General features: G+C 42.8%; 1 protein-coding gene across 2 annotated transcripts; it reads right to left on the bottom strand.

The window, feature by feature from the left end:
* Positions 1 to 4,098: 4,098 nt before the first annotated feature.
* Positions 4,099 to 11,207, bottom strand: LOC123447291. 2 transcript variants are annotated; one of them, XM_045123880.1, is made up of 11 exons: positions 11,063 to 11,207; positions 10,524 to 10,674; positions 9,969 to 10,090; positions 8,498 to 8,606; positions 8,377 to 8,416; positions 7,100 to 7,189; positions 6,892 to 6,991; positions 6,653 to 6,792; positions 5,574 to 5,676; positions 4,805 to 5,397; positions 4,099 to 4,693 (listed from the first exon to the last, which is right to left on the bottom strand). In XM_045123880.1, the coding sequence occupies exons 2-11, from the start codon at positions 10,663 to 10,665 to the stop codon at positions 4,420 to 4,422; spliced, it is 1,713 nt and encodes a 570-aa protein (XP_044979815.1). In that variant the 5' UTR covers positions 10,666 to 10,674; positions 11,063 to 11,207; the 3' UTR covers positions 4,099 to 4,419. The 2 variants fall into 2 exon arrangements, with proteins under 2 accessions (XP_044979815.1, XP_044979816.1); XM_045123881.1 differs by having other exon boundaries at positions 10,524 to 10,672; positions 11,060 to 11,089.
* Between the last annotated feature and the right edge of the window lie 2,397 nt (positions 11,208 to 13,604).

Here is a 13,604-nt window from a genome sequence, read left to right as displayed (position 1 = left end):
CAGCAAAAGCATCCTTCGCATGCAAGTGCGACAGACAAGTTATGCCCGCTAAGCTTGCGGGATTGAATCGACATATGTTTTCTCTATGGGACATATGATGTCGTCGAGTTTTGCGGATAGGCTTGTGGCAGCTCGGATTGATACGACGGTTTTCGGTGTGCACTTTGGTAGCGGCGAAAGCGCTCGAGTGCCCGGACGGATGTGTTGTGGGGTGTTGGTCTTCTCACGTGTTGTATGTATTGCAATGCTTTAGGCCCAGTTGTTAGGTGATGTTTAGGTTTTCGCATAGTTTTTCTTTATAAACTAAGCAACCCCTTTTCTTTCTTTTTCATTTGGTACTCGCCTTATGCGGTGCATTCCTCCTCTGAAGGTGTTATTTGTAATACCTCTTTCTGATCAATGAATTTGGCAGCTTTTCTGTCAACATTTAAAAAAATATATACTCCCAACGTTCCTAAGAGCAAGTACAATAAAATAACATAGACGAGTTGTAAGACTTAAAATAATATATATTTATGATGAGTTGGAAGAGGGAAGAGAAAAAGAGAGGGGAAGCGGGCTACAAACTAACAGACGCTTGTAACATGTGTTCCTACACACTTTGTGAGAGAGGATAGTGGACCTTGTATGAATACACTATTATTTGTTTACATCTACATATTGTATTTGTCGGGTATAAGCTTGGCTATAGATGATGTGTCAACATCATATAGCCAGTGACTGCCTGTATTATTAACCATACTCTAAATATGTGTCTTTTCAGATTTTACCAGCAGATTACATACGAAACAAAATAAGTGAATCTACACTTTAAAATATGTATACATACATTTCATATGTAGCCATCTAATGAAACTTTTAAAAGGACTTATATTTAGGAACGAAGAGAGTACTTCAAAAGAAGAAAACATACATATTTCGAGATTCCGATGAGGCGACACAAACCAGCCCGCCTCTTCAATGCAAACCTTAAATCGCGCGGTTCAGATGTAATTTGCCATCCAACACGGCCTGCATTGTTTGTCAATCGATACCGACACATTTTTTTGTTGCCACGCTTGCTTCTAACGATCATGGCTCATCCAAAAATCCCATCCGCCTCTTCCGTGCTTTTCATCAAACGTCTGCATTGCTTGCCATCGCGCATTCATGGCTGCCCAAAGCATGCAACGGTTTGCATTGATATCGTGCGATGTGAATGGACGTGAGGTAAAAGAAGAAGAAGAAGAAGAATCCCCGTCCGACGTCTTGCGTGGCGTCTCCGGACACCCCTACTACCAGTGCCCCAGGCGTCCAGCTACCGCAATCGGCAACAAGGGCCGCGACCACCAAGTGTTTGCTGAAATGCCCACTCGGTAAAAAAAATCTTGTTTCATTTCAGACGAAGTATTTTGCCTTGATTGTTGGCGCCGATGGTTGATGTAGTTGATTGTTGTTGTTATCATAATGCAGAGATAAACACAACCAAATTCATGACATCTTTGGAGTAGTTTCATACATTTGCCGTTGATGATCTCAATTATGATTCAACGTAGGATAATCAAGTGCCCGAAGCGAAGGTGGCCGAAGAGTAGCCGAACAAGAGGTGGACCGAAGAAGGGATGATCGAAGAAGAAGAGATTGATGATCCGATGGAGTCCAAGACTCAATTAATCAAGCACGAAGCAGGCAATGATTAGGACTCACAACTACAACGCAGCGGAAGATGTTTGTTTTGTTCTATGCTTGGATGAACATTTTCATGGATACTACGGTTGGAAGGACCAATCAAAGAAAGAAAAGGGAAAGAATTGCAGAGTACTCCAACAACCCCGTTGATGTCAAATCAAATCGGACTCAAGGTTCATATACTAACATTTTAGAGGCAATAATCAGGAGTAAATTTGTCACTGTCAATGCATCTTTGCAAGGTTCTCACATATGTTCTGGTTAGTGCTTTATGAATATTCAATAGACATCTAACAAACAATAGACTGAAAAGGCATAGTTGTATAAGACCATTAGACCAAGTGGTGGGACACGACGGAAAATCAATACAATATAGGCGATTTAGCAAGCTTGTACTCCCTTCATTGGAAAATACTTATCGAAGAAATGAATGAATCTAGATATTTTTAGTTCTAGATATATTTAATTTTTATTCATTCTTTAACAAATATTTTCAAAGGGAGTAGAAATTAAGCAAGCAAGTTGCCTACACCCACACAATGGTTCCAGAAGATAACCACTACAAGAAAGAAGAAAATAGGAAAGGAAATGTGCAGATCTACAACACTAGTAGCGGCGCGAAAAAGATTGAATTTCTATCGGTCTCGGTTTTTCTGGCAGAATGATGAGATCAAGGCCAAGTATAGGCTCACGAGATGGGACATCATTTGTAGACCAAAAGAGGAAGGGGGTTTAGGGATTGAAAATTTAGAGATTAAAAATAGATGTTTACTCAGTAAATAGCTGTTTAGACTATCTATTGAAACAGAAGGTATGTGGGTACAGATTCTGACGAACAAGTACGTACACAACAAGACCTTGGCTCAGGTTACAGCGCGACCAACTGACTCTCCATTCTAGAAGAGTTTGATGAGGTCTAAAAATGCATTTTTAGCAGGACTAGGTTTGTCATTGGTAATGGTGAATCAACTAGATTTTAGAAAGATACTTGGCTAGGGGAGACGCCTTTAGCTATGCAGTATCCGCAGCTGTACCATATTACACAACGTCGACAGGCGTCTGTTGCGTCAATATTAAGCGAGACTCCTCTAAATATTCAGTTCCGTAGAGCCTTAATTGGTAACAGATGGATTAGTTGGTTGCATCTAGTCAGAAGGTTGATGGACATTAACCTCTCTGATTACCCCGATAGTGTTCATTGGAAGTTGACCACTAACGGAGTATTTACGGTAAAATCTATGTACTTGCATCTCATAGATTCAACGCCTATTCCAAAATCATTGCATATTTGGAAGGTCAAAGTTCCACATAGAATTAAGATCTTCATGTGGTTTGTTCACAAGGGGGTTATTCTAACGAAGGATAATTTGGCAAAACGTAAATGGAAAGGCAATCCAAGATGTAGCTTCTGTCAGAACAATGAAACTATTAAGCACATCTTTCTTGATTGTCCTATGGCTAAACTTTTATGGCAATCGCTTCATATTGCTTTCAACATCAATCCACCTAATAGTATAACCACGTTATTTGGGACGTGGTTAAAGGGTGTAGATGCTAAAACTGCTCAACTTATCCGTGTAGGATTATGTGCACTATTATGGGCTGCATGGAATTGCAGAAATGACTTAGTGTTTAACAGACAACGACATATTCAATTTTTGCAGGTCATATTCAGGGCTACTGCCTTGATCCGCACATGGTCCTTACTCACTCTTGTGGAAGCCAGGGAGCCTATGGTTACTGGATGTGTCCGGTGGGAGATGGTAGCTCAGGGTATCTTCAACCAGTTTGAATGACGACATATTAATAGGATATGTGGTTAGTCATCTAGGCCTATATTCATATGGATGTATGTAGACATATTTTAAAGATAGATCCATTCATTTTGCTTCATGTTGAAATTTTTAAAAAGACTTATATTTATTTCGTCAGAATATTCCGGTGCTTGCGAACTAAAATTGTCATCCATTGCCACCCTCGCAATAACTAAAGTTGTCATCAAAACTTTCACAATTGCCATCACGGTCACTGGTTATGATTGCCGTTTGCTTGTGGTTGTGATGCATAATGTTTAGGATTCAAATTTGATGTCAATTTGTGTTAGCTGAGCATGATAATTTTAGTTAGCGAGCATGGTACTCCGCTGCAACTTTATTTTTCGCTAAAATAACGTCATGCTTGAAAACTAAAATTATGATCCCTTGCCATTCTCAGGACAACAAAAGTAGTCATCAAAATGTTCGTAATTGCCATTACGCTCTCACAATGTTTACGGTTTGAATTTGAATTTGAATTTGGATAGTGGATTCGAACTTGAATTTGATATATTGTTTGATTATGTGTGTTGTGATCTCACAAAATGTTAATTATCATATCATGTTTTTGTTTCAATATTTATGCAGCTGTAGAGTAAAAGAGAAGGCACAAAAATTTGGGCACCAATTTTACATCATATGTTAAAATGGCAGCCGCTGCGGTGCTCAAAACCCTTCTCTCCTGCCCTAAAAAAGCTTTTGAGGCACCAAGTTTTACATCTGTTGGAGATGCTCTAGAATGTTTTACATGATGTTACAACAACACAACTTCTATACATTTTACCAAAGACATGATCTAATCTTTGTAACTACCTCACAAGCTGCCTCCGGAATTGCCATTTGATTCCCATGTTCCCATCTTGTGTATCTCGTCTATTTTCTGATGTACAACCAAAAATCAAGCGTTAACTATGCGAGCTCCAACGATGGGCTCTTATCATCCTGTGGTGCGAGGCGTTAAGCAGCAAAGCCACCTTTTGGTCTTTCCTGCTCTCTTATTAGGCTCTTTGCCACTGTGGAAACCATTCCGAGAGAGGCCATCGGTATTCAGGGTCTCTTCTTCATGCACCTTTATTGTGCTCCTTAATGTCATGGATTTTGTCGTCGTTATGGTAGAAGCGGTCATGTTTCTAGGAAAATCACTTCCGAGAGCACCTTCCTCCCCGTCACGCACCTCCTTACCGGGCAAGAAATAAGTTTGCCAGATCTCTCTGCATAAAGGAAGACAAAAGTTTTAAATTATAATGTAAGTTAATGCCTTCGTGACCATCAACTGAAACACAAATTTAACAAACAATGAGTTCATATCTGTTAATGCAGACCTTGAATCATGAGGTGGTGTGGCAAGAGGATATCCATTTGGGAGACTGTCTGTATGGAGAACGTCGAGGGTATTTGAACTTCTTGTACTGATGGCACTGCCTTCTTCCGATGCTGCATCATAACCGAGGAGCTTTCTGAGAGCACTGATGTTTGCAGATCTGTTGCCTTGAAGAACTGCAATAGCTGTGTCCAGTATGCCCAAAGCCTTCTGCACCTCAGGACTAATCAATGGTTTATTTTCGACTTGCTGTGCTTGCTTGACTGTTCTGTCAGGACTAGTGGAAGACTTATTTTCAACTTGCTGCGCTTGCCCGGCTGGTTGGCTAGAAAAGCCGGTTGCAACATTATCCACCTTAAAAGATGTGTTCTGTTCACTCTCCTCTTCAATAATCTCACTGCATGGTGTGAAATTAGTGACCGCCAGAGGATTATGTACAATGGGATTCTCGGGGAGCAATTCATTAGCGCTTTCCTCAACTGGAGCCACCTTCGCCTTGTCAGCAGAATGCTGGTACTCGCGTATTCTTGCATAGAGCGGTGCTCGTAAAGCTTGCTTGTAATCTTCATCACAAGCGGCCACAGTACTAACAGCCTGCAGATAAGCCCATACACAATTGCTTAGCATGGCATATTTCTCTCCGGACATCGTTATTTGACATAAAGCATCACATGATATTTCTGAAAAAAATCCATGTCGTGACTTGAAACATGTCAACTTTTGTCGTCAATACCATATGTACTGATTGTACGCTAGGTTAAGCTACTAACCTTCTGGTATAGCTTATGCCCACTGCCGATGAGCTGTCTTGACATAAAGTTGATCAGCCATGGGGGGACAAAGTCTAGCTTAATGTCCATATTAGCTACTGCCCTGAAAGAGTGATTAGGTTAAAAGTGAAGTACAGGTACATGAGGTAAATTTGATAAATTACTGAATACTTGTATAAAAGTATGTGATTATTAGAATAATACTAGAAGAATAGTATACAGACCCATTTGGTTTGCAGGATTTTTGGAGGATTCCAATAGGATTTTGATCCTCAAGATTTTTACCTATGTATGCATACTAATTCCTTAGGATTGTGTACATATTGGCCTAATTCCTAAGGATTCTTAACACTAGATGAGACCTCATGGAAAGTTCATAAGGATTGAGGTGGACAGGGCATCCCAATCCTACACTTTTCCTATTCCTTTGACTTAGAAATCCTGTAACCGAATGAGCTCTAAAGAGTGTAGGAGCTTAATCCTTATGTCCAGTCCAGCCCTAAAGTATGTGACGGTGCCAGCCATAGAGTTGGTGGTAGGCTCAGTAAAGTGGGGGTTGCAATATACAACAATATGTCCATGGTTGTTATCTCATGCCCATGGGTGATAGGAGTTGGCAGCAGGCTCGGTAAATGTCCATATCCTAGTTAGGGCATGGCAATATGTAAGATAGCCTCGATTGTTACCTTATGCCCATCTTGCAGACTGTTGATGAGTTTGTATTTCTTTATTTTTCGAACACACATCAAAATGCATGAATTTTTTATTTTTGTATTAGAGTGAATGCACCAAGTACAAAACCAAAAACCAAGCAGGCTACAAAAAGACCTAGAAGCCTAACTAACAACAGACGGACCTCCCCCCACCCCACCCTCACCCCAATACTTCAATGAATTCCCCTGTTTTCTGTGAAGAAAATCATCCACAACAACACTCGTCTGAAGGGTCGCCGTATTGATTGGTTTTGTGAAAAGATAGTGTCCACAATTTCAAAGGCCAAGCAAGTGGTCTCAGATGACATATGGTGCTCTATATCAGTTATGAGTTATCAACTGTCGAAATGCAAAATCAGACTTCACCTGAAAAAACTTCTTTCCTTGGTAATCCTCTGTAAGACAAAGCCTCCAACTACATCCATCCGAATCATGTCACCAGCTTCAGGGATTCCATCTGTAGTAAATCCATGTGTCTGCATATTGATATTATCCAAATTGGATATCTGCAAAACAAGTCAGTAAGCAGTAAATAAACAAACTAGGACACAGACTATCAAGGCTGTAGGAATAGGTTCACAAAAATAAAAAATCAACCTACGCACAGTTTTCATGATCACAATGACAAGGTCTTCTTTAAGATACTCAAACTGAAAGTAGTGTAGAAGAGCTTCTCTCTCTGAAACTGGCCAGGGGACCTTCACCCTTTCTTCCAAATAGTGAATAAACGAATTAGCTACAACAGCTATAAAAGGGGAGGTCCAATAAAAATGTAAGAAAGGACACTTTTAAAGAAATTAGTCTTTAACCAACCTGATCAAAGAAATTTCTTCGCCAACCCGAATCTTTTTCAAGCAGCCTGACTGAGCAATTTTAAATGTTGGCAGATTGTACTGCGGAAACCTAGAGAAAAATAATCTCATGAGTTCATGAGGGAATTCATTTGACCAAGTTGTTTTATTTGGCCGAGGTTGACTTCAACGTTCAAGTACACCACGGGCAACATGTTTACTTTGTAAAACATGGAGCATCACGTACGAAACAACACTCTTTTAAAACTTTATCTGTACGTAGTGGGCTAATCCAATAACTTTTTTCTTTTGAACATGGTGTAATCCAATCATTACATACTTGGTCAAAAACAATTTTATGATGTCTTGTCAAATCACTACATGGTGTTTAGATGCACCTGTACAGCATCAGTAAAGTGGGAATTTGCAGGCTAATGTGGCTACTGGAAGTAAAACCGGCTCGGGTGGCAGAATTGTGAATTAGGCACCAATGTGACTTGGGGAATCAAGGAGGGGGATTCTACTAGCATAAATAGTTTGCCTACAATGAAGAGCACGCAAAAGTAGTTAAGAACCTGAGTTAAGAACCCATGAAAGGACAATCTATTGTTTAATAAAGAATTTTAGTGGTACACAAGTCAAACAAATATTTGAGAATGTTGGGTTTAGTCCCACATCGGTTGTGGGAGGAGACATAACACGACTTATAAGGGTGAGGGTGTCCTCTCCTAAGAAGGCTAGTCTTTTGGGGGGAGAGGGTCCAAGGCCTGTCATAAGTTGGTGTTGCTCTCCGGTTGGGCCTGTTGACGCATGTGGGTCGGAAACGCTGGTGTTAGCGGACCCGGAATTGCGTAAAAAGTGGTATCAGAGCCCAGGTGCCCGGAATAAATCTCGGTGGACTCACGGATGGTCGGTCATGGTAGGTGGGCTGGAACGCTGGTGTTAGCGGGCCCATGGGTGACCGATGTGTGAGGGGGAGATTGTTGGGTTTAGTCCCACATCGGTTGTGGGAGGAGACATAACACGACTTATAAGGGTGAGGGTGTCCTCTCCTAAGAAGGCTAGTCTTTTGGGGGGAGAGGGTCCAAGGCCTGTCATAAGTCGGTGTTACTCTCCGGTTGGGCCTGTTGACGCATGTGGGTCAGAAGCGCTGGTGTTAGCGGATCCGGAATTGCGTAACAGAGAACACCATGTGTAGTTCCCAAGAATGTGAAGTTAAATGTAAAGATTGACAACTATTATCTTAAATAAAGAAAGCAATGTACTGATCTCATTTTTCTACAAAACAATTACACTCACCATTTTTTGTATAGACCTGATTCCCACGACACACATGTACCTATGAATAAAAGCAGCAAACTTAAGTGGCTATCTGAAGTTATTGTGTCTTAATCATCAATGTGGGGTTATAGTTCCTTACAAACATCGATAGGACCATCAGCAAAGCCTTCAGCAAGAAGAGTATGAAATGGGGTCCCATCTGGACCTTCGCGGTACATGACTCGTAATTGGTCTGTATCCTGCTTCACCTATGAAATAGATTACCGATCATTCAAGCAATTCATAGAACTTGCAAGGGAACCAAAGAAAACAATTAACCACTCTCTAAACGAGGGAATACGATAAAAGAACGACCAAATTTGGAGCACAATACTAAACTATAAACAAAAGTAAACCATTGCACTCTTGGTGGTATGTATTTTGAGAAGGGTGCTTCTTATCCCTGAAAACGTCATTCTGCTCCCGAGTTCAAAATGCTCCTGCTATGAACAGTAAGTTCGAAAAAATAACAAAAGCATTTAAAAATTCTGATTTTCATTTTATAACAAATAAACGTTGCTAAGTTATCTCTCCACATGTAAATTTTCGTGGTGAAATAAACATTCGTCGAGGTCTGGACAAAAAAAAAACTGTGTTCCAAAATGTTTTCACAAATAGTGTTTTTGTAGCATCATTTTTTTCCAGGGCATTACAAATGTTTTTTCTTCACGAAACATTGCACACAGGTGAAATACTCATCAATGTTGTCATAAAAACATCCATAACTTTTTACATATGATTGCTATTTTTTCTTAATTTACTATTCATCCGGAGTGTTGGCCAACCAAGAGACGACATATCCAACAGTTAGGTGTAGCAGAGATGCGCATGTTGAGATGGATATGTGGCCACACAAGGAAGGATCGGGTACGGAATGACGATATACGAGAGAGACTTGGGGTAGCACCGATTGAAGAGAAGCTGGTCCAGCATCGTCTCAGATGGTTTGGACATATTCAACGGAGGCCACCGGAAGCGCCGGTGCATAGCGGACGGATAAAGCGTGCTGAGAATGTTAAGAGGGGTCGTGGTAGACCAAACTTGACATGGGAGGAGTCCGTTAAGAGAGACCTGAAGGTTTGGAATATCGACAAAGACTTAGCCATGGACAGGGGTGCGTGGAAGTTAGCTATCCACGTTCCAGAGCCATGACTTGGCTTTGAGATCTTATGGGTTTCAACTCTAGCCTACCCCAACTTGTTTGGGACTGAAAGGCTTGGTTGTTGTTGTTACTATTCATCCACCTCGGAACCAAAACTCCATGTCCGCTTATCCCTCTCCTTTTTGGTAACCTAGAATAAGCGTTCCTGTTTTGTTCTGTTTCTGTTTTGGGTTTTGGTTGTCGCCACCCTTGTATCTTGCGCCTTTTGGCATTCTTCATGTTCAGAAAAAAAAAGAGGTAAACTATTGCACTCTTGAAATATAGAGCAAGAAAGAAATCAGTGAACTGATTACGCTATGACGCAAAACAGGAAAACATAAATCTATTATTGCACTCTAATCACATAATGTTCACAATATTTTCGTACAAGCGTATTAAATTTAGTTTATTAATTTCATAATTTGCATACCTTCCATTCCTTCTGTTGTGGCCCACGAATCTCTGAAGGCCGTTCATTTACTGAAGTGTCTAGCATTTCAAGAAAATTGGAGACTTCTTTGGCCCGTGCTTCAGCAATCACGTCGATGTTGCCTAAAGAAGACATAACCCAAAATGAAAATACAGAACAGCATATACACATATTTAGAAATGGATCTAAAATGAGAAGCAAATACGGATAGGAAGATACAGATCACAAAGCAGTTTAATTTAGTAATAAAATATAAGACGATATTACAATTGAACCTTGCATTTACTTTTTAAATTCAACCAGCAATTTAATTACACATACTTGGTGTATGGACTTGTTGGTTGCTTCATGTATAATAGGACCTACTTAGAGAGATTTAGATATACATATGGCACATTAATGTTACCGGTGAATATTAATCAATGAGAAAAAAACTGGCACATTTCTAATGGCATAATAGGACCTGCTTAGAGAGAAAAGTAATTACAGTTATGACTACTAGTCGTGGAGTATCTAGGCAAAGATGCACCAGAGAAAAAGTAGTCAAACCCATACCTTGGTCAGAGCCAGGAAGAGACGACTCCAGAATCTGCTTCTTCACCAGAGATCTCAGAGAGCCCTCGTCGGCGAGATCAGGGCACGCCAGGGTCTTGTCCAGGCGGTCGCGCAGCTCCAGGATTCCCTTCCTCGTCTCCATGGGCACCACCTGGACCACCACCACCACCACGAAGATGAGAGTTCTGATGGCAACCAAAATCGCAAGACTTGTCCAAGACCAAACCGATCAAACGGATACGGAATCCCCACGGCCGGAAAGGCTTTCTAAATCTAAAGGCGCCAAGTATAAGAAAGGAAGGAATCATTAAAGGCGCGCGCTCCTGAGGTGGAGAGCGAAGGGCGCTTATAAGGAAAAATTAAGGAGCTCGGCTGCGGCAGACCGCAAGAATCCGCAGGCCCGAAATTTGCCCAATCCAAGCAGAGGCAGGCAGTGTTCCAGATGCGGAACAGAGCAGCCCATGAGTGGGAGCAGAGGAGATGCCGGATGGGCTGGATCGAAATCAAGAAACCCGTCGGAGCCTTGCTTTGACGCTTACCGTGTGCGGAGAGCTGGAGCTGGAGCTGGAGCTGGTGGTGATCGATGACGACGAGGAAGAGGGGTGGAAGGAGAGGGGGGAGGGAGGCAGGCAAGGGGAGCAGGGAAGCTCGGCCTCGATCGGCTTAGTTGTTGCCTCGTTTGGTGCGCTCGTGCGGTCCACCAAGCCGACCGGGGAGTTATGAGGGTTGTTTTCCCTCTTTTGCCCACTACTAGGGACAGGTTTCTGTGCACCTGTATTTCAATGATTAAGAAATTTCTTGGTTTGAAGATTGGAAATTTCTTGTTTTGGAATTGATGTTTACAAGACAGTCTATAAATAAATACTCCCTCCCTTCCTAAATAATTGTAGTTGAAAAGAATTTCTAAATAACTATAGTTGGAAAGACCATTTTTCTCTCTCACTATAATTATTTAGGAACGGAGAGCATATAAGTCTTTTTAGAGATTTCACTAAAGGAATAGATACGATTGCATATAGACATGTTTTAAAGTGTAGATTCATTTATTTTGTTCAGTACATAGTCCTCTAGCAAAATCTGTAAAAAAACTTAAATTTAGAAACGGAGGAAATACATGAAATACACCAAGAATAATGAAGAGTGACTTAGGCGGAGAACCAAACAACCCTTAAACGGCAATCATGATATATTTTTCTTTTTGCAAAGCATGTGTGAAAAAGGGAATCCTTATAGGTCACCCGACTAATCTTTCAGTGCATGTCCACCGCCTCCGTGGGTGTCGTGTATGTTCCAATCGGATTGCTCGAGAGCAACCTTCACTATAGTACATGTTTGCAACTTAACTTGGCTCGTATTGTGATCTGCTTGAGCGCACACATATTCTATTGCAAAACGGTAGGGGCGACCGTTGGATCTCCGCGACAAGGACCGACAATGACACTGGGGCCCGTGGATCCAGGATCTGGCAACGAGGGACCGTGGTCGCCTCAAATACGAAGAAGCGAAGGATAGGGTGGTGCGAGGAGGGCGACGACATGTCATCCATCGGTGGAAGATGCTGGTGATAGGGGGCAACCGTGAGCGGCCCGTAGCCGGGGTTAAGGTGGGACAGGGTTGTGGCGTTGTGACTTGCAAGCCCTGGCTTTCGGAAGAAGGTGAGCGTGGACAAGGAGATCACGGGAGGAGGAAGGTTGGTAGAGGTGGGACGTGTGGGTCCAGGTGGTGGGGCGGAGGACAGGGACATCGTCACAGAAGACAACCCCGATGACGGACATGCTCATGATTAGAGATGTTTTTTTTGCAACAAAGAGCATGTTGCAATTGCAACAAGGTTCTTGTTGCAAAAGAGTAATGTTACAACCTTGCAAAACAAAACTCCCAAAAAGTCATGTTTGCAATTTGCAACAAAGGTCATGTTGCAACTGCAACAAAGCTCTTGTTGAAGAAGAGACATGTTACAATGGCCTTACAATAAAGAAGGTCTCACAAAAATATCATGTTTTTGCAATTTACAAATTGTTGCAGATAAGATCGAAAAAATTGCTAGGCGCAACTGAGGTGGTTGGCCTTCACCCAGCGCCATTTAACCGCTCTAGGTGCAACCTAGGCGAACGCATAGTTTTAACTATGAAGGTGTATTTTGGGTATTATATGTGAATTAATATTGATTTAGACCATATAAGTGAGTAAAGTACCGGCTACTATCATTGGAAAATGACCCATTTTTGCAAATTTATACAATATAGCATGCTTTCTCATTAGAGTGGATAATTTCTTACTTGCCCTACTTAGAGTTCCTTTTATGCCCTAAGCTAGTCGTTTGGATAATAGCCTAGAACCTAAGTGTCACGCCCAAGATGCAACCCTATCCTCAATTTGGCACGAGTGCCTCGTCAGGGATAGAAGCGCATCTCGTCGTGTCACAAGAATGGATATCGTTACAAGTACATGTACTGAAAGGAAGAGATATATAGAATTGGTGTCACGCCCAAGATGCGGCCCTATCCTCAATTTGGCACGAGGGCCTCGTCAGGGATAGAACCGGGAGCTGCTGGCGGCGGCAGCAGGGGCCCCGGCGAGGTGACTGACGGCGAGGCGGCGACGAACATCGGCGAGGGGCGGCGGATCCGGGGCGACGACCTCCATTCCCGGTGGCGGAGGCAGCCATTGAGCTCCATGGCGGCGGCTGGATCCGACGGGGAGAGGTGGTAGCCATGGCGTGAAACTGTTGGCCGGTGGCGGGGAAGGCAGCAGGCAGGGTCCGGCGAGGCCACTCCGGTGGCGACGGTGGGGCTCCCCGCGGCGGCCGGCGAGCGGCACGAGGTCGGCAGGGGCTCGGGGAAGCCTCGGAGCTCGGCTAGGGTTAGCTGCGGGCCCCGATGGGCTTCGGCGGGCCTGACCCGGGCTCGGGCGGGCCCGACGGCTGGAGGTGGGAGAGAGAGGTGGGAGGCTGCGCTAGGCTTAGGTGAGGGCACGGTTTTCGAGGCAGAGGGGGAGTGGGTGTCTAATTAATGGCACGGGGTCTATTTATAGACATATGGGGGGGGGGCTAGGTTAGCCGGAATTTCGTTTCGGATCCAA

This window comes from Hordeum vulgare, chromosome 4H, assembly GCF_904849725.1.
Source record: "Hordeum vulgare subsp. vulgare chromosome 4H, MorexV3_pseudomolecules_assembly, whole genome shotgun sequence".
Taxonomy (NCBI): Eukaryota; Viridiplantae; Streptophyta; class Magnoliopsida; order Poales; family Poaceae; genus Hordeum; species Hordeum vulgare.
This window is presented reverse-complemented; position numbering and strand designations above follow the sequence as displayed.